This window comes from Notamacropus eugenii, chromosome 3, assembly GCF_028372415.1.
Source record: "Notamacropus eugenii isolate mMacEug1 chromosome 3, mMacEug1.pri_v2, whole genome shotgun sequence".
NCBI classification, from domain to species: Eukaryota; Metazoa; Chordata; class Mammalia; order Diprotodontia; family Macropodidae; genus Notamacropus; species Notamacropus eugenii.
This window is the reverse complement of record NC_092874.1, coordinates 288,877,621-288,899,816: the sequence shown is the minus strand read 5'-3', so window position 1 is coordinate 288,899,816 and position 22,196 is coordinate 288,877,621. Positions and strand designations below refer to the sequence as shown.

The following is a 22,196-nucleotide window of genomic DNA, read 5'->3' as shown; positions in this document are numbered from 1 at the left end:
GAAGCATTTTGAAGGCTGGTTCTGCTGGCTCCATGAAGCTGTTCCATCGGCTCCAGTGGCTCAGAACAGGTTTCACTTTGATGTCGGAAGGGAATGGCCAGCTGCTCCAGGCAAACATTTTCTTCCACCTTCTACTACTTTTCCTCACCATCTTGGCAAAGCAGCATTCTCCAAACCCTGACACTTATGCCTTTTGTCCTAGCTTCGTAAACACCAGTTTCCCAGGGAAACTGCCCCATGCTTCTGTGCTGAAACAAAGGCCCAACAAGGCAACATGGCACCAGTATCAGGCCAAGTGTGCTGGATCTGGAGGTGGGGAAGGGTAGGTTCAAATCCTGGCTCTTTATCTACCCATGTGAAGCTGGGTGAGTTATTTCTTTCACAAAAAGAGGAACTTGGCCTTCCAGCTCTAGATTTAAACTTAAGATGAGACTGCTCCCTATTCTAGGCAACAATCCTTTAGTTTGAAAGCAGTAACAACATCTCCTCTTAGATGAATTCATTTCATGGACTAGATTTCATAGAGGACAGTTATCAGAGTCCCTTGCAACTCACCAAGAAGGATCGATGCTCTAAGGGCCAGTTTGTCTAAAAACTTTAATTGGGTTTCTTCATGATAGAATAGATCTTGGTGCCTCTTCTACTGTGGCATGCTCCTGCTTAGGAGTAAACAGCTACATGGAAGATCTGCTTGTTCTTTTAACTTACATCCTATTTCTAACAAATCTTTTCAGCCTTCAACCAATTTTTCTGTGTTTTCAAAGTTTAATAGGCTTCTCCTGGAAGTTGAAATGGAAGAGGATTTCTTTTCAATGGCAAGATCCACTGAAGGTGATTTTAAATTATCTACTAGGGAGACGTTGCAATAGCTTTGAGTCAAATGGTAAAAGCTGTCACTTTTCATGAATGCAAAACACACAAGAATAAAATGTAGGCTCCAGCACAATGTATAAGCTTCTTGAGGTCATGGGGTCATTTCCTTTTTTGTTTTTTGATAGCGAGCATTTGTATAGTGACTTAAAGTTTACAAAGGGCTTTACAAATGTTCCCTCTTTTGATCTTCACGACAACTCTGGGAGGTGGGTGCTATTACCTTTATTTTACAGACCGGCACACTGAGGCTTAAAGGGATGAACTGACTTGTCTAGGGTCACACAGCTAGTGTATGAGGCAGAATTTGAATCTACATCTTCTGGATTCCTATACTTCTTGTATCCGCAGCACTAAGGACGGTACCTGGCACACAGCAGACACTCAAATGCTCATTAAGGTCAACTAAAATGAAAACCTGTGACCTCTGACCAAAGAGAGAAGGTGCGAATCTTTGGTGAGTTCCAAATGGCTACTGGCACTGTCATGCGTGAAATCTAGATGACAAAAACTGAGGTTAGAAAACAAACAAGAGAGATGGCTGCTGCTTCCAAATACTTAAATAACTGGCATGAAGGAACCAATCTGTCAGTGTTTAAAACAGTAGAGAAATGTGAGTTATCCTCACTATGGGTGTTTAGAGGGCCATAAGTAAAGATCAGTGGGTGAAAGCTAAAAATCACTGCCTCTCAACATGACCTCTGACACTAACTGTGGCCAGCCTGCTCCCCAAAATGAAAGGGCTCTTTGGAGGGAGTGAACTTCCTACAAGTAGACAGGCTGACTGGTTATCCATCAGGATGCATAATGTGGTTTTAAGACTAGGTAGAAGAGGTTGGACTAAGGTCTTCCCCAACTCTAAGACTTTAAGTTCAGTAATAACCCATTTATTTAGAAGCTAGCCTTCCTATAACCTCAACTCTTCTTAATTCTCTGCAAGAGCCCTCAACTGATAGAAATACCCACAATCATCACAAATGATGCTGGGGGATTAAAAGTGATTCACTTTATTGAAGCTCCCAGTCAACATCTCAATGAGACTTAACACAATTTTAAAAACAAACGAAAAAAAATTATCGAGATCTTTTGCTCCTGTATCACCTTCATTTCTTCGTACATTGCTCGTCCTCTCCTCCCTGACCCAGCAAACTAACCCTCAGAGCAAAGATTGGAAAAGATTGGAAAAGAAACAACCAATACATCCACTGTGTCTGACAGACAAGGCAACATTTCTCATCATTCTTAGACACTCTTAGGAGCAATATATTTTAGAAAGGGAAAAATATTTTTACAAAAAAGGGTCTGGTACTCAAGACATTCATTTTCACTTAGAAGGAAAATTCACTTATGTGCAAAACCATGTTGAACCAATGATGCTGAACGAAGTATTAACCTTATCTAGTGTAAGAGTTATGCAGTCTCCTTGTATTCTTTTAATACATGAAAAGGCAAAATGAACTCCCCCCAACAGGGAAACATCCCAGGTTTGATTCCAAGGACAAATTGCACCAAGTTTAGCTCAGTTCCTTGTCCCACTCTTTTTCCCAATAGTGGTGCCTTCTAATAAGCAAAGTCCAAGTCCTGGTAACATAAAGGAATCTTTATTGATCTATTATGTTGCTTCAGTTTTGTTTTTTTAAATCAAGTATTAAAGTTTTTGGGTGAATTTGAGAATATTTCTCTTATCCTTTATTGTACAGAAAAACTCCATCAGTTTAAAAAAATTGGCAGGTAAAACAGCCCAGGAAATTCCTCAGGAGTCCCAGTCCTTTCTCATCATTGCTTTTCACTGAAGTCCCTCCTGGTGCAATGAATGGGCCTCTTGTTTTTACAACTAGATGTGTTTTACTTCCATCTTCACTCATTGTACTTGGATAGTTTTAGCCTGGGGATAATGTTCATTGACTGCAGCTCTTGGAAGAGCAGTTTGCAGGCATAAGGGATTCTCAAAGAAGACACATGACAGGACGATTTGCAGTAATGGCACCTGAAGCACAAATCAGAACACACGAGGTCAGTGTCTGCATCAGCAAGGAGCATTGTAAAAGAGAAGGTGGCTTTCTACCCAATTCTTCCATCACCCCCCTTTGTCCTGAAAATGTTTCTTTACTGTCCGGTACATAATACACGAATAGAAAGAGAAGAGCTCCATAAAATGTTTTTTAAAATGCTATTTATTTTTAAAAATAAATTTTATTGATTTTTGCTTTTGAGATCACTTGCATTTCTCAACATGTCCCTTCCTTCTCTTCTACCCAGAAAGCCAAAAAGGAAGAAAAAGAAAATCAAAAGCCAGTTCAGCAAAATCAGCGCAGCCCCTGAAAAAGCCTGCCTTAATCTGTAGTGTTCCCCAGTCATAAGCCCCTGCCCTGCACAGAAGGGAGGGAGATGCCTTCTCTTCTCTCTGCTTTCCTGAAAACTTTCCAGCATTCTCTTTTCATTCTGTCTCCACGGGCACCACTGTGGCTCTCGCTGTGTCTGGTGTTCTCCAGGTGCTGCTTCCCTCATCTGGCATCTGTTCGTGTCTAAGTCTTCCCATGTTTCTCTGCATCCATCAGTGTTTCTTTCTCAAAGCACAGTCATGTTCCTACACATTTAACTTTGCATTTTCCTAATCCATAGCCATCTAATTTGCTTCCAGTTCTGCTCTGTTACCACAAAACTGCTTCTCTAGCTACTCTGGTGTATGTGGGACCTTTCTTTGCATCACTAACCTCATGGGGGCACAGCATGTATATGCCTATCAGTGGACTCTCTGAGTCACTTTCTTCACATAATTCCACTGCCTTCCTGGATGGCTAGACTGTTGGGAGTCCGGAGTTCTGTCCTGATCACAAAAAAGCCTTTCCAGTTGGAACCAGAAGGAATCTAAAGCTGCCACCGCTGCTACCCCTCAGGGGCATACAGACCTGGGTAGAGCTGGGACCCAAAAGAAAATAAAGATGCAGCGTGCAGCAATTGAGGTACGGCAGAAAGGAAGTCAGCCTTCTAGGAAATCCTTCCTAAACTAGGGCAATCATCTTTTAAGCTATGGATAAAATCTCTCAATCAAAAATTTAGAGAAAATGGAGTAAACAGCAGAAGAAATTATTTGCCAGCATGAAATAATACAAAAGGATCAGCAGCAAACAAAGCAACAAATAAGCTATCAAGATTGTTAAATGTTCTTTTATTAAAGCTAAAATTCACCTCAAGTAAAGGGTCAAGTATAAGAAAATAAAACAATATAATGAACTTAAGTTTTTAAACTCCTATTAAAGACTGGATTTCAACTTTTACTTTGGGCATATTTTTTGTCTAACTGTTCAACATCCCTATTCATGTTAATTTTAGCATTTCAACAACCCACAGAATGAGTAACTTCATGAAAATTTCTTTTCCACATTATATTAAGACTAAAAAGTAAAGTTATATGCTAAAAACCACAATGGTTGGATAAACTCACAGCCTGTACACAATAATGTATTCATGCCCATTTTTACATAATCCATTCACCAGTGACCATTCTGTTCTTCAGTCATCTTTGTCCATCTGTGGGGCTGTGCACGAAACCTGAAAACTGTTTTGATTTATATTTCTTTCACCAGTGGTGATTTAAGACATTCACATTATTGTTAAATGCTTGTAATATAGTTTTGAGAACTATTTATTGATATCCTTTTGACCATTTACCTACTGGGAAATGAATTTTTGGATATTTCTTTTGATTGCCTATCTATCTTGGATATCAAACCCTTATTACAAATATTTGATGTTTTTTAGTTGTTTTTTAATCATGTCTGACTTCTTTGTGATCCCATTTGGATTTTCTTGGCAGAGACGAAGGAATTATTTACCATTTGCTTCTCCAGATCATTTTACAGATTAGAAAACTGAGGCAGAGTGAAGTGACTTGTCCAGGGTCACAAAGCAAGTAAGTGTTTGAGGCCAGATTTGAACTCAGGTCTTCCTGCCTCCAGGTCCAACACTCTATCCACTGTACCACCTAACTGCCGCAAATATTTAATAAAAAGACTTTTTTGTAGTCAATCTCCCACCTTCTTCTCCTAGTTGCATTAATTTTAGGTAACTGAAATTATCTAATTTATCTTTTATAGCTACCTCTATCCCTTGCTTGGTTAAGAATTCTCCCTTTAGTAAAAAGTATCTGATCTGGTTCTCTTCTAATTTTTTTTAAATGGCCTTTAGTATTTAAGTCATGGATTGAAACTGCTTTTGAGCTTTATAGAAATTCTCATCAATCAAGGAATTCTTTCCTAGGTAATTTAGGTTTGGGGAGTTATCTTACAGTGAGCTGAGTTAAACTGTATTCATACAATTTTACAAGTTTAATTGACAGTTTTATTTTAATCGCTGAAGTGACTTAAATGTTTCTTCACTTTCAGATTTTTTCTTCTGAAATTCACTCAAATACAGTGTCATGAATCCTTTCTGAAATTACTCTGCATTCATGAGAATTGGCAATTTCTTGAAATTTGGATTTATATTCCTGAGAAATATTTCAAATCTATTTAATCACTAAATACCAATTAATTATGCAGTCTCCTGGGTCCTATGGAGTACATAAGATAAATATAGGTTGCAGCTCTATCCTAGAAGAAATTATAATCTGGATAGAAAAAAATTAACTCAACTAAGAATTATGTAGAGAGAGTATAATCTGGGACTACATAATTTTCTAGTGGGCTTGAAGTTTGAATATTCCTATGAACTTTTCCTTTTTCTTTCCCCTGCCTCAGCAAGCAAGATGACCAAGGCAAGAAAGTCTCTGCAGCCACCAGTCCAACCCATGCCTGAAGGAAATCCCCAGAGTAATGTCTCTGATGAGTGGTCTTTCAGTGTCTGCTTGAAGATCTCCAGTGGCAGAGACTGCCATCTCCACAGGCAGCCCCCTCCCACTTGTGGATCATTTCAATTGTCAGAAAGGCTTTCCTAACATCTTCTCTGCACTTGCCACCCATCATTCCTGGTTCTCCCCACTGGGCCCAAAATGGACAAGTTTAATCCCTTTGGCATATGACAGCCCCTCAAATATTTGAAAGCAAGCATCTCGTATCCTGAGTCTTTGTCAAATTAAATATCCCTTCCTATGACACGGACTTAGTACCTATTGGATATTTCAAGCTGTGTGTCCTGGACATGCCTCAAATCCAATCTGGCTAGAACACCTCATTCTCACTCTTTTTCAAATCCACCTCTTTCTGCTGAAGAAGCTGCCCTTTTCCCAGATCTGTCACCTCTGCATTCTGCTGGACTCTACTCTCCCCCACCACCCCATGGTCAATCCATTTCCAAATGCTGTCATTTCTGCCTCCATGATACCTCTCTCACCTGAGCTCTTCTCCATATTCCCACACCTGCATCCTTCATTCAGGTCATCAACTTTGGCCTAGATAATTGCAGCAGCCTCCCAGTACCCTTACCATCCCAAATCCTCCTACTTGGTGCTACTAGAGCAGAGAGCTGACCATATGACTCCCCTACTCAATCAATTACGGAGGACAAACTCCAATTTGTCTTTTAAAGCCTCAAACAACCTGGTTCCAACCTTTCTAGCTTCACTGGACATCACTCTTTCTTCCATATACTGTGATCCAGCCAGGTGGTACAGTGGGTAGAGCACCAGGCTTATAGTCAAAGAGACCTGAGCTTAATTCCAGCCTCAGACACTAGCTAGGTGACCCTGGTCAAATCACTTCACCTCTGCTACCTCTGTTGCCCCATCTGTAAAATGAGGATAATAACATTTACCTCTTAGGGTTGTTATGAGGCTAAAATAATCACTGTAAAGCCCTTAGCAAAGTGCTTGGCAAAGCGTTGGTGCTATATAAATGTTGGCTGTCATTCTCTCTGACTATCACATACAACCCTCACTCCCTTTGGGGTCTTAGTACCCTCACACTAGATCTCTCTTCTGCCTAGAATGTGCTTCTTCTCTCCTTCCACCTCATACAAAGTTCTTCTGACCTCAGCTGCTAGCCATCTTCCCTTAAACTACTTAGTATACGCTTTCATTCACATGCTTTGTATTTATGTTCACAGATTAATGGCTATGGATGTGAAACTGATAAGCACAATGGAAGGGAATGGTCCCCTTCCCAGGCTGATCCTAAGACCACTCTCACCGGAAGCTGAGGGGATACTAGGGGCCAGTGACAACAGAGACCAAGGATTCAGTCCAGAACCCCAAGGTACCCAGAAGCCTTGGAGATGCTGGGGAAGGAGATTTCAGGAGACAAGAGACAGCTCTTGCTTTTTCTTTTAGTAGATTCCTCTAATATTCTTCTGGATTTCTGGTCTTCCTCTTAAAAGATTTTATCTTTCCATTGCTACAACTTCTGGCAGAGATGGTATTCATGAATATACCAAGAGGTACAGGTATGGCAGAGGGCAACTGATACACACAGAGCTAATTTCCACCCACTGTGTAATTTGTGTGGCATCCCACGTGGCACTGGACTCCAAATAAATATCTGTCAAAGGGTTTTACCTTGTTTCCCCCTCCAACAATAAATTTGGAATTGGTCACTGTGCTATTTTTCCCTTCGATCACAGCCTGAATTGAGACCTCTCACACGACCTCAATTTTAGACCTTTCTTACTACACATCTGAACTGGTCTGGGTCACTTGGTGACTAAGTCTAATCTGTCCTACTAAAAAGGAGAGCCTCTGATCTGTTCTAATGCCCATATTCTTCTTCTATATAAACACATTATTCCATGTCCTCCATCCAAGAAAACTGATTTGCAGTTTTCCTCCACACACTTGTATAATCAGAAAGCATCCTGATCTCAGAGGCTGGAACAAGTCCACCTCTACTGACAAGCTTTTCCAAATGACCTTGGGCCCCTGAATGAATCATCCCCAAATGAATACCATGAAAACAGACGGATCGCAAAAGCACAAGAGAAATTAAACCTTGCCTATTAGATATTTATCTTAATAGGGACTTTCTTTCATAGCGAGTTTCCCTGTGGGCCCTTTCTTTCTGTGACTGCTGCCCCTACGTCTTCTGGAGAACAACAGTGCTGCTGTAAATCTCCCCATAGCAATGCCTCCCCAATGTGCAAGTCACTGACGAAGGGCTGGTGTGGAGGTCCTCAGTGGCTCTAATTGCCTGGACTCCATTGTGCTGCTCATTGAAAACCAGGCCCCCTCCCACATCAGGGACAGCCAGGCTGCAGAAATGGCAGCATCATTAGATCCCTCAGCCAGAAGGCAATTTCACAAGAAGCCTGCAAGGAGGTCAGCATGGACTAGGAATCTTCCTCCTCCTCACAACCACAGCAGGAACAGACTACTCCAATTCCCTACAGCATATTCAGGCCTACACAGCTAGACACAAGATGCTCAAGCATCGCTACCTGATTTTATGCTGCCTCAAAGGACGGTCAATAGAACACAGACAACACAGACTACAAAATACAAGGAAAACTCTACCCAATAATAAACAAGGACATGTCAGATTTCAATAGAATATCTTATAATCCATACCTGTTTCTTTGTGCTTTGCTAAAGAGCATGTCCCATGTGAATCAGACTCACTGAGCTAAAGAGGAAACCCTCCATGAAGCTTTTTTCTCCTACCTATGGCACTGACCTGTGCTCCCTTTCCAAAGTTAAACTAGAAAAACCCTACATCAAGTCAGACAGGATTGAGTTCCTGTTCCCTTACAAAGACGAAAATGTAAACTGAAGGTATTCTTTAGCTTGTCCTCAAGTACATCTCAAAGATGAATAGATATCCTAGCACTGAAGCAAACCAGAAAGGCCCCTTCTCATTCCTACACCAAACAGCCAAGGCTTACTCCCAGAATACTATCCCCTAATCACGCAGTCTGATGAAAGACATCAACTGCAGCAAGCTGATGCCACTCAACTAGGATGATACAGCCTCACTGGTGGACATCACCACCTCCTCCGTCTGGGCAGAACAGGAAACAGCGGCCACCAGGTGCAGGTCCTCTAGGCTGGGCAAAGGCCCACCGTTCTGATGCGTGGACTGTTTTATTCAGATAGCAGGAGACTGCAATGCTACCCAGTGAGCAAGTCATTAAGTCACGTTTCTCAACGTCCCTTCCATGTTCAGAGGGCTGAAGAACTGGGACCATTTGGTTAAGCCCTCTCATTTCACCAGAGAAGAATATGAATTCTGAAGGGGGGGTCTTAAAAAAAAAATTAGAGAAGATGGAAGTAAGTACAGGGAGCTGAGGGCAAATATGAAAGAATGGGGCAGGCCTGTCAGAAGGGCATCTGGAGCACTAAAGTTGAGGAGAGGAGGCTGGTGGTGAATACCCGAAAACCCTTTTGTGGGTACCCAGGGGGCAAAGGAAAAATCAGAAGCAGAATGGGTTTACTGGCTGAGGATGGCTGGAATAATGATAAAGGACAGCAGACTACTTAACTCTCAATTGACTTCTGTTTTCTCCACCACAGAGAAGGACAGAACTGATGTATAAGAAGTTGAAACTCCAAGTAAGTGCGAGGGTGGTAAGGAAGCCCTTATTGCTCCTGTGAATTCCAGTTATTAGACCAGGCTGAATGATATTCCAGGGGACTAAAAAGAATGGAAAATAAGAAAGGCTGAATTGTTACCAATGACCTTGGAAAAACTGGAGAATGAGAGAAGTGCTGGAGCTGGAGCCAGGCACAAGGTGAATTCTCACCTCCTCCCCTCAGAATAAGGAGTTGGTTCTTCAGAACAAGAACTTGTTCTGAAGTTCCTTGTCTTTGGTTCCTACCAGAATTTTAGAAAATAATAAGAAAAGCTGTGGGCTCCAGGAATGGAAAGCAGTGACCACTAAGAGGCAGTTCACCATGGATGGGTGATGTCACACTTGCAGGGACTATATCATGTGACTGTCAGGTGTAAAAATGATGGCTCCTACAGAGCTTATAGAAGAGGACTTTTAGCAGGCTGTCTTCTGTGTCTGAAGGGTCATGATGTGAAAGAAAGATTAGAATTGCTCTGACTGACCCCAAAGGACAGACTGAGGGAGACTAGTTTGGGCTTCAGATAAGTAAAAGCTGTTTGATGATTAGGGTGAGGATGGAAACTGAGGTACCTATCACTGGAGATTTTCAAGCAGAGATCAAATGACCCCTGAAGTAACTCCCAACGGGGATGTTCTGTGAATTGATTTGCCCATGATCACATGATCCCTGCAGAACACAAACTGAGGTCCAGGCCCCCAGCTTCAGGGTTCCTTCTGCTTTTTAAAAGAAGGTTCTTAAAATCCAGCCCAAATAAAAGGAAGCCCTACCATTAGGAAGCTGGGAAGAAGGGGACCCTCTTGGTGTTTCTTGTCCTTGGACTCAGAATCTCTGGTCTACATTGGCTGCTTCCTGCTCTACATTACCACTGAATCAGGAGAAAGCACTGGTCAGCCACTGCACAGGGGTCTACTCTGTGGTCAGGGAATCAACCAAGCACTTACTGAAGGTGAACAGTACATACTAAGAAATATAGCCAGGTCTTATCTCGCCTCGTGTGATGCTAACTTCTTGTAGGAAACAAGACAGATCATCATGTAACTAACATGAATCTGGTACAGACAAATACAAGAATTAGAAAAATTCCAGAAAGAGATAAATCTGAACTGTACTAAATGTATGCAGTAAATAAGTAGTTGTACTTAAGATAATTGTGCTCATGAGTGAGCTAACGGGAAGGGGAAAACATATACAGAAAGGCCCAATATGCACCAAGATAGTGAGCAATACTTCTGTGCGAGTGAAATTTGGGGGGAAAAATGGGTGCCCATTGAGTAGAGAATACTTGAATAAACTGTGGTATATGAATGGAATGGAATACTCCTGTAGCCAAAGAAAAAAGCTTATGAAGAATTCAGAGAGATGCGGGCAGGTGCATATGAAGGGGTGTAGACCTGCAAGGGCAACATGAGTAGCGTCTACAGGAGTGTGAGTGGAAAGAGTGCCGACCGCCATGACCTTTATGAAGCTCTAGTAGGTGTTGGGGCTGTGGAGCTGGATGGCAGACAGCAGATAAGGAGACCCTGCAGGGTCAGAGCGGGCCTCTTCCATGGGTCAGAACTGCAGTGAGGCAGGCTACAGACACACGGCTGGAATGACATGGTACAAAAACACAAGGCACTGGGATGGCCCCAGAGAACGCCGGTGCAAACCTCTGAAGAACGCCTTCGAAACTGAAATTATTCAGGGTGGTCACTCAGTGAACATTAAACTATTGCTCATTTTGTTGTCTGTCTTCTGGGAGAACATAAGCTCTTGCTTTCTGTGCCTGCGTCTCTGGCAAGTGTTTAACAAATGCCACCTCATGCATTCATTCATTTGAGTGCCTCATCCACAACATTGTCACGAGAGGCTGTCAAATGGATTCAGGACTATCTATTTTAAGAAAGGAGCAATAGAAAGAAGGACAATGGGTAAAGGTTTGTTGGGTGAGAAACTTTAAACAAGGCACAAAATACATACATACAGTATCAACTTACCAGCCAGAATATCCCAGAAGTCCACACTGCCCGCAGACGTCGACCTCAAAGGCATCACTTGAAATCATCAATCTCTCCAGCAGAAGCATGCTGGCTCCGTAACCGATCAGGCAGTCGCGTTCCATCTCTCCAAGACGCAGACCACCATCACGGGATCGGCCTTCTGTGGGCTGCCTTGAAAACAGACCATTAGACAAATGTGGTACACGAGATGAAAAGATCTCAAATTAGTGAAAAACATCCGATGAATAAGGAACAGAAGCATCCTGTCGAGGACACAGCTTGCCCTTACTTTAAAGATAAGAGAAATGGAACAAGGAAGATAATCCAAGCCTCCCCAAAGGTGCTGCCAGTGCTCACAGGAGAATAGACCCAGGTGAAAGAAACTGTCATGTAAAAAGGTCAAAAATTGGGGAACTAAGAAAGACTATACACATCCATATATAATTTAAAGGATATAAAATATATTATCATCCATAACGAACAGATGAGAAAAACAGGTCCAGAGAGATACAGGAACTCGCCCAAGGTTCCACAGCAATGGATAGAGCTGGGTCCCAACCCAAGCTTTCCATCCCACTATTCCACCCTGGGTCCTTCATGAGCACACTGACCTGTCATGTTACATATACACAGATACATGGTGCTGGTATATTGCTTTTCTCATTCAAGTCACTAAATTATTTCACTATAAATCAACTCAGGGGAAATATCTCATGGATTATTGTCAGAAATAAAAGTTTTAGTTGCAAATAAAGTTTATAGGATGTTCTCACGGTTCCTGACAATATCTGAAAATCAACTAAATGGGGCTGAATGTGTATGCATGCTGCATTTGAAGGCATATAGCACACCATCCTTCACACCGCCCCCCTGCCCCATCCCTTGCCAAACAAGGAGATAGCTCGGCAGCCTCTCCCTCTCCTTCCCACTTCTACCTTTTGGGGTCATATAACAGTCAGCCCCTCTTCTGCCCAATCACGAGCCTCTGTAAGGTGTCTAGCAAGGCTAACAGTGCAGGCTGGGGCTACTAGACAGAAATCACCTGGCCCATACTTGGCATGACCTCCTTCAGTACTTCCTGACCTCTGAGCCTCCGGCCCCTGGAAGGCCACAGTTAGGATCCATTTCATCATAATCAACTGTGCTATGGGAAGACTGAATAATGCTTCATTCAGATATGTACAACTGTTTCAAATGTATGTAGGGGCTGTTGTGGAGAATAAAATATATACATTTACAAGTGGTTCTGAATTCACCCTAGCTTCTGTACCTATATATATATTTTATAAAATAATAACAAGAGCACACAACTCTTAGCATGAGGGTCCCTCAAACGTGAGGTTTTAAGAGGGTTCTTATAAATGGAAAAGGTTAGCGACCACTGCTCTAACAGAGATAACTGCCCAGGGCTCGTTTGTAAGGAAACCTTTTAAAAAGCATGATACTAAAAGTACTACATAACTCCCCTTCTACACAACCAAACCAAGCCTGGGCAGTAAGTGCCTTGACATTTATGTTGCCCTTACATAGTTTCTGACTGTTGTAACTTATTTAAAGGGAAGGAAGAACATCACAGAAGAAAGAGCCAGACCTGGCCTGTCAGGGTCTCTTTGTAGGGAGTTATGGGCTTCAGAATCTCTGCTTTCCTCCCCGCTCCTACATCTCCAGAGCACATGTGTCTATCATTTCAATAGATGTACGCATTTGCTTTATATTAAAGGGTCAAAGGATTGAGTCATCCACACCTCTTCTATTGTAAAAAACAGCTGCTTCATTTTCCTCCCTCCTACTGCTGTAAAAAGACTGAATATATCATGCAAACAGTCCTCAATAAGGAACTGAATTTAATTGAACTAGGCTATTAGCATTTGAAAATATGCTGTACAACTGAACTTCTGATTAATGTGTAATACATGTTCCTTCAGTAATTACACTGCTGAATAGTCATCATAGCCAGAGAATTCACCCCAGAATCCAAGGGCTGGGATGGAGATCCACAGACACTGACTGAGTAGAACCTTGGCCCAGACAAGGGCTCGTTGGATGAGTCCCCAGAGGGACCCTGTGCCTCTGGGGGGAGGAGGCAGCCCCCTCGTAGGAAGTGTTCTCCTGATGTTCAGTCCTTGGCAGTCTCCCCCTCTTCTTCCTACTTCTGCACTTTGGGGTCTATTCTCTTTTCCATATAACAATTCTTCAACTACTTGGAGATGGCCATCATGGCCCTGCTAGCTGCTCCTTCTGGTGATGCTCATACGGATGTATTCCAGTCTTCTTTATCATCCCACGTGTCCTCTTCTGGAGAGCTTCCAATCTGTGCACATCTTCCCTGAAAGGGCTGGTTGAGAAGTGTACAGAGAACACTGCACAAGACAGCTGAGGAGAGGGCTCGCTTCCTGCCACTCTGACCTACCTCAGATCTGTCATTACCTCATGGCCAGCCTATGAGAGATGCACCTCTTCTATCAGGTACCCTGGGCCCTGGACATAAAACAGTCAGTCTGACACCAGGACTATACTCCCAGCCCTTCCAGCTCCGACTCCATGGGGATGGCCGGTCTACAACTAAGGCTGGTCCATTACAAGGCGTGGGAATGAGAGTAAAAAGCGTTGTTAAAAGACCACCGACAACACCTAAAGTGGTTCTTGCCATGTGTCCATGTAATGATCTACTTTTTGATATCTCCCTCTTCAATATTTGCCCTTCTGTGCTGGTACTTACCCATCTTGCCTGAAACAAAGCAGACACACAGACACACACACACAGAGCAACACAGCAGCCTGGGAATTTCACCTTGACTCTGAACAGAAAAGTGAATTCTTCTCCAAGCCCTTGGGTGGCTCTCTCCTCTATTTCACTTAAACACTTAGTGCAGTCTCTCTTGGGTCATAATTACACACAGAGTCATTCTTCAAAAGCAGGGGCTTTCACTGCTCTTTCCGAATCCTCATTTCCTAGCGTGGTCACATCCATTCAGCAGATGCCTAAGAGACATCCTCAAACTCAATTACCTGGTAAGGACAGCACGTGGTCCTCTTGCTCTAGCGTGCATCTTATCCAGTACCATGTGCTTTAATTTCTGATAGTATACAGGTCCAAAATAGATATAGGCTTCCAAAGGTTCCCTATGAAGAAGCAGAGATTTTGGTCCACATGAAAGACATCCCAGTCTATGTGAAAACAATGGCAAAAGCTGGTCTTAACTTGGTCATAGAGAGGTCTGTGACAAATTGAATGGATAGTTTATGATTTTCAGCCCGAGCACAGGATGAAGGTTAAGCCAGTGACAGACTAGCCAATAAGCTAAAAAACGACAGAGGTCCCTTTGAAAGCTGGTGCACAATACAGGTAATTAGGCTACCGGGGCTTTAAATTGTGGGAAAGTAATAGAAACTATTTGGCCCCAGAGAGCAGAAGGAGGACTCATAAGCACCCAGGAAACCAAATTCAGCTCCATGTAAGGAAAACCTGCCTACTCAAACAGGCCCCAAATGGAAAGGGCTGTCCAAAGTCACAACGGTCTACAATTAAGGAAAAGATAACTCCTTGAGAGCAATCTGGTAGAAACAGCTGTTGCTTTGGGTAGGAATTGGATCAGATAACTGGGGAGGCCCCTTCCAGTACTAAGATTCTTATTTTCTGCATCTGCAACAAGAGTAACCAAATTCTGCCTTCAGTGCTCACAGGTAAGGATGCCCCTGGGAAGCTTCATTTTCAATTCAATTGGTTGGAGGATGCTGGGCAGCTCAGCAACATGACCACCAGAAATTCACCGAGGGTCCTTTGACACTCACAAAAGGCTGTCCTTGCATCAACTGTTAACAGGCAGGAAGTCACGTTATGATTACTATCCCCATTTTTACAGTTAGGGGAGCTGAGACTGAGATGATGTGACTTCCTTGGCCATGGCAACATTGGTAGTAAGCAGTGGAGCTGAGATCTGGATCTAGGTTATCTGACAACTAAGTCTGGGGCTCTTTCTACCGTTCCCCAGTTTCTCTAAACCCACAGTCCTCATGGTGGGGTCTGGGGCCTCCTGAGACCCTTTCAGGGCATCTATGAGGTCAAAACTATTTTCATTATAATGCTAAGATGTTTTAATTTAAGAACATTAAGGGGCTCCTGAGATGAAAAAGTTCAAGAACTGCTCTAAGATACTGTAATTCCATCATCAAAGAAAAACAGTTTTATTCAATGTATTCTACTCAGCCAATAAGGCATCAGCAAGCCAGATCAGAATGTTTCAGGTTGTCTGGGTGGAAGGAGAAAAGGATTTCCAGGCTCAAACTGCTGCCATGTCCACAAAGGTGATTTTGAAGCAGATACACACTTGTTTCCTAAAATATCTGCTCTAACACTTCAGGTGTTATTCTGGAAAAAACAGAGAGCAGCCCTTCAATGACATCTGCTTGATTTAGTCTGCACAGATGATGAGGTTAGAACACACAATGCTCAACAATACTGATCAGGATTCCTTATTTATCTAGCACTTTCAAGTCTGTCAAAAGCAGTAAGTGTTTCATATTTCCACTTTTAAGAGATTTTCCACTAACATTCAAGAGATTTAAATACTTAAAAGAATACTGTACACTGAAGCTTAATTATATTTGGCAACTGCTTTTATGCAACTGATGTATACATAAACTTGCCATAAGCTGGAATGGTTCCCAACTGACTGATGTTATACTACTTTAACTTTCAGATTTTCTGTCCCTTAGTCTTTCTCCATAGTCTGAAAATACATTCAAATGTAATATGAAAGTCCGCTCAAGGAAACTTTTGTGAAATGAAGAATCTTTGGAATGGGAATAAGCATCCTCCTAGTACATGTTTCCAAAATTTGAATTTCTGCTTACTGAAACAGAATTCAGGACATGAAATCCAGAGCAGTTCCCTCACTCACCTCAACAACAGCACCCCATTCCTTTCAAGAGTTCCAGTGCAGGTCAGAATCTGCTTACCCGGTGATGCCAGATGTTACGTAGTCTTTTCCCAAGTAGTTATAACCGTGACGAACAAGATCTTCACACACATCCTTCACTTTGCTGCCTCCAAAAGCTGTCCCATAGTGAAACTTGCCATCGAGCACGCCAGCCTTCCCAGCCAACAACTCAATCAGCTTTCCCACCTGCATCATGTAAACAAACGAAAGGTCTTCTGGATTCGTATGTCTATCCAGGTCCCTTTATCATACCTAAATATACGAGAGCTCACAGGACATTTAAGAAATCAAATGTCAAACACGACTTGGCCTAATATCTATCTGTGTGCACGCATGAGTGTGTGTGTGTGTATAATAAAAGTGAAATGCATATTGTACACGCAATTATTTACATATGTATGTACATGTTTGCAATCTGCAAAACAATCAAGTGGACTGACTTCTGAAGTTTCAGTACGTGAGAGGTTCAAGGATTCATGATCCTGGGGCCTTACCTGGCGGAGATGTTCCTAAAATACGCAGTGGGAGCAGAATCACATTTCGAATCAATGGGGGAGGAGTCTATTTCAAAGGGATGCCTTACAGTGAGAGTGAAGAACCTTTGTCACTTATTTTCATTAAACATTTACAATACACAAAGTATAAAGCTAAAAATGCAGGGTGAGATGCACCTTCGTGGTCCAGTGTAGGTACTGAGCACATACACAGGTAATGAGAATACTGGACTTCACTAGGTACTTTACATACTAATAATTCAGGCATATTATTTATGCTTACTTCTTAGGATAATTTCATTAAAATTAAAACCAGCTGATATATTTTGAGTACACAGCAGGATCACAGTCCCTTAGAGAACTCTTGGTGTTGGGCACTATACAAGGTAAATCCCCTTGACAGTTTAAAGCAGTAATAAAAACATCCAGAGATTCACACGAGATCAAATTGGAAAAAGGAGGTGGCAATAACAAGAAGCAAGGAATCTGGGATCCGAGACATGGGTTCCAATCTAAACTCAGCTGCTACAATCTGGGTGACCTCAGATCAATCAGGGAGTTTCAGTTTCCTCCTTTGTCAGATAAGAGGGTTGGACTAAATGACATTCGGAGGTCCTGTCCAGTTCTGAGCTGAAGCTTCTCCATATTTAGTCACGGTATCAGGTGCAGATATATAAACATACAAAAACATGCGCTATCACACAAAAGGATTTAGAAATCTTAAGAAGACAAACTCTGACTTCGGAGGTAAAACTGGGATTTGGTATGTTGGGACTCACAACGACTTAAATTAAATTGAGCATATGAAAGATGAGGTGGAAGAACACTGGATATTAAGTAGATTTACTCCTAGGAGAAATCCAGGACCAGATGGGGGAAGTAAGGCAGAGAATACTGAGGGAAAGGTCAACTGAAACAGAAACAAAAGTAGTATTACCTATAAGTTACCTGACAGACAACTGCAGCAGAAAGGAACAGGTGAGAAACCCTACTCAGAAGCATGTATAGCAGTCATGTAAATCCAAACATCCGGACACCTGTTGCAGGTTTTTTCTCTGCTAAAAGTTAAACACTTCCCAATTCTCTAGCTTGCTTTAATGATAATTTGATGTTTTTAAAAGGCTAAGGAACCACTGAATGGGCATGGGAAGGAACAACTGATATTCACACCCTAATTTTTACAAAAGGAAAGAGAAAATGATAGGAAATTTGCCAGGCCAGGAGGTGATAAAGAGAGGGAAACCAGGCACAGTATGACATGTACATTACATATCTGAGAGCTGATTTCAAAAAGTTCAGAGAAAAGACAGGTAGGATTCTCATGGAATAAAATTCTACATGCTAAGTCAGTGCACGAGAGATGGGAAACTTTCAAGAATGATATTCTGAAGGCGTGAAGAAAAACAATTCCAAAGAAGAGAAAACAGGGAAGCTGGAGAGGCTGATGAAGGTACAGGAGAACTCAGTGACCAATCCTGGATTTTTAAACAGAAACCTGGCACCACCCTACAAGGTCACTGACTAAGCTCTTCAAACATCTGCAGACTTCTGCAGACCACCTGGGGCCCCAGGCCACACCAGAAGCAGTGGATGAAAGCTGCAAAGGGTATATTTAGGCTGCATGTCAAGAAAAACTTTCCTTTGGGGGCAGGTAACTGGGGTTAAGTGATATGCCCAGGGTCACAATGATAATAAGTGCCTGAGGCCAGATTTGAACTCAGCCACTCCCTCTTGACTCCAGGGCCAGTGTTCTGACCACTGCACTGCCTAGTTATCCCCAGGAAAAACTTCCTCCCTAATCCAGCCATCTGAGAGTAGAATAAGCAGGCACAGGTGGTGGTCACTTGCTAGAGTTCTTCAAAGGACAAATAACCACCTGTTAAGCATCTGGTAGGGATTTCTTTTGGGGGAGCAGGCTTGACCTCTGAGCTTCCTAATAAAGTTGAGACTCTATGACTTGAGTCTCAACTACTGACAGTCTCTACATGCTTTCTTCTGGAAGAGATGAATATGATCTTCTGCACAAAAATCTCTGGGTTTTGTTACCTTTCACAAAGTTAGCCAGAAGTCCAAGGCACCTGGTTTCTGCTTCTCATGGGCCTGGATTTTTGCTTTGGCCAATTAAGATTTACGAGTAAAATTCATTAAGTTCATGATATGCATTCAAGCAACAGATCCCTCCAGGCTAGTGGGTAAGATTTATTATAAGTAAATGATCATATTGTTACAGCACTATTTTTCATTAAAATACATTCTTATTGATTTTTTATTTCTACAGAACTTACATTTCTCAATGCAGCTCCATCTTACTCCCTTTGAGAGAGCTATTCTTTATAATGGTAAAAATTTTAAAAAAGCAATTGAACAAAAGACCAAAGCAACAAAAAGTCTCACATCTTCAGTGTTCTTGACTTCTGCAAAGAATAGAGAGAACTGTCTTCTCCTCTCTCTTTGAGGCACAGCATGGTCATGACAATTTTGCAGCATTCATTTTTTTTAATTGTCATTGTTTTGTTTTCCTGCTTCTAATGGTTTTTTTTCATCAGTTCACAGCCTTCTATGCTTATTTGCATTTAGCATGTCTTCATTTCTCAAAGCACAGTGATCTGCCATCCTGTTCATACACCATTCCTTGTTTTATCATCCCCCAATCAACAGCTGAGAGTCTCCTGTTTCTGGTCTTTTGGTGCCATGAAGAGAAGCACTTTCTTTTAAAATGGACATTGCTTTTTTTTTAAAAAAAAAAAAGCTTTCTCTCTCATTTTCAAAATTATGAGAAAAAACATGAGCCTCATATCCAGGGTTCATCTTCATAAAAGTGATGGGAATATGAGAGGAGGCATAAGTACATCTGACAAAGTGTGGTCCTATTGGGTGGCATAGAGAGCTTCAACTTAAAAAAAAGACATCTCTTATTATTCAATATGGTACTAGAAATATTAGCTGTAGCAATTAGACAAGATAAAGAAATTGAAAGAATAAGAATAGGCAAAGAAGAAACTAAGTTATCACTCTTCGCAGATGATATGACCATATACTTGGAGGATCCCAGAGATTCAAGTAAAAAACTACTTGAAATAATAAACAACTTTGGCAAAGTTGCAGATTACAAAATAAACCCACACAAATCTTCTGCATTCCTATATATTAATAACAAAGTCCAACAGCAAGAGATAGAAAGAGAAATCCCATTTAATGCTAGGGTAGACACTATAAAATATTTGGGAGTTTACCTGCCAAAACAAACCCAGGGACTATATGAACACAATTACAAGACATTTTTTGTACAAATAAAGTCAGAGATAAGTAAGTGGAAAAACATCAGTTGCTCATAGGTAGGCCGAGCCAATATAATAAAAATGACAATTCTACCTAATTTACTTATTTAGTACCATACCAATTAAACTATCAGATAATTATTTTCTAGAGCTGGATAAAATAATATCAAAATTCATCTGGAAGAACAAAAGGTCCAGAATATCAAAGGGATGAATGAAAAGAAATGTTAGGGAAGGTGGCCTAGCACTACCAGATCTCAAACTGTATTATAAAGCAGCAATTATCAAAACCACTTGGTACTAGCTAAGAAACAGAAGGGTAGACCAGTGGAATAGGCTAGGTACTCAAGACACAGTAGGTAATGAACATAGCACTCTCCTGTTTGATAAATCCAAAGGACCCAAGCTTCTGGGATAAGAACTCACTGTTTGACAAAAATTGCTGGGAAAACTGGATAACAATGTGGCAGAAACTAGGCATAGACCCATGCCTGACACCCTACATAAGAATAAAGTCCAAATGGGTACAAGATCTAGGTATAAAGACTGATATCATGGACAAACTGGAGGAGCAAGGGATAGTGTATTTATCAGATTTATAGAGAAGGAAAGAATTTTTGACTAAAGAAGAGATAGAAAGCATTATGAAGTGCAAGATGGATAATTTTGATTACATTAAACTGAAAAGTTTTTGTACAACCAAACCCAATGCAACCAAAATTCGGAGGGATGTAGTATATTGGGAAAAAAATTTTTATAGCTAATCTCGGGGATAAAGGCCTCATTTCTAGAATATATAGAGAACTGAGTCAAATGTACAGCAATACAAATCATTCCCCAATTGATAAATGGTCAAAGGATATTAACAGGCAATTTTCAGAGGAAGGAATTAAAGATATCTATAGTCATATGAAAAAATGCTCTAAATCACTACTGATTAGAGAGATGTAAATTAAAACAACTCTGAGGTACCACATCACACCAATTACATGACAGAACAGGAAAATGATAAATGTTGGACAGGATGTGGGAGAGTTGGAACACTAATTCATTGTTGGTGGAGCTGTGAGCTCATCCAACCATTCTGGAGAGTGGTTTGGAACTATGCCCAAAGGGCTACAAAAATGTGCATACCCTTTGACCCAGAAATATCGCTTCTAGGATTGTATCCCCAAGAGAGCATAAAAATGGGAAAGGGTCCCACATGTACAAAAATACTTATAGCAGCACTCTTTGTAGTGGCCAAAAACTGGAAATCGAAGGGATGCCCTTTCAATGCCCATCAATTGGGAATTGGCTGAATAAATTATGGTATATGAAATGATGAACAAGAAGACTTCAGAGAGACCTGGAAAAACTTATACGATCTGATGCTGAGCGAAAGGAGCAGAACCAGGAGAATTTCGTGCACAGCAATGACCACAGTGTGCGAGAGTTTTTTCTGGTGGACCTGGATCTTCATAGCAATGCAAGGACATTAAAAAAATAATTCCCAACAGTCTTCTAAGGCAAAATGCCTTCCACATTCAGAAAAAGAACTATGGGATTCAATCGCAGAATGTAGCAGATGATTTTGTGTGTGTGTGTGTGTGTGTGTGTGTGTGTATTATATTTTGGGTTGTTATATGATTTCTCCCATTTATTTTAGTTCTTCTACACACCATGACTATAATGAAAATGTATTCAATAGGAACATATGTGTAGATTTTATATAGAATTGTATGCTGTCTTGGGGGGGTGTTGGGGTTGTAGAGGATAGGTGGGGGAAAAAATTTAAGTTTTATAGTAGTGATTGCAGAGCATTAAAAAGAAATAAAATGAATATATTAAAAAAAGGTGTTAGAAATCTTGTTTTGTCAAATAAAATTTATTTGGTTTTGACAAAAAAAAGACATCTCTTGCCTTAATTAAAATACAATATTGACTAATTTTTATATGAAAAATTAAGGAGTATATGGGAAAGTGTACTCACAATTTCCTTTGATGACAACAAGAACAAATTAGTTACTTTTATGGGGGGAAAATGCCAGAAGTGGGTTGAAGGAGGCAGCATGTGGAGAATCAACAGGGTCTCAGTATCCAACAGTGATTAAAGGGGCATGTCAACAGTCTCCAACTGACAAACAGGTTAAAGCCTA

General features: G+C 41.3%; 1 protein-coding gene across 2 annotated transcripts in view; it reads right to left on the bottom strand.

The window, feature by feature from the left end:
- Positions 1-1,861: 1,861 nt before the first annotated feature.
- Positions 1,862-22,196, bottom strand: part of POLR3B (RNA polymerase III subunit B) — a 152,790-nt gene continuing 132,455 nt past the window's right edge. For both annotated transcript variants that reach the window (XM_072655818.1, XM_072655819.1), the window contains 4 exons: positions 16,306-16,472; positions 14,356-14,469; positions 11,344-11,517; positions 1,862-2,857 (listed from right to left, as the gene is read on the bottom strand). In XM_072655818.1, the coding sequence (XP_072511919.1) occupies positions 2,728-2,857; positions 11,344-11,517; positions 14,356-14,469; positions 16,306-16,472 (585 nt within the window). In that variant the 3' untranslated portion in view covers positions 1,862-2,727. The remainder of the gene's footprint in view (positions 2,858-11,343; positions 11,518-14,355; positions 14,470-16,305; positions 16,473-22,196) is intronic.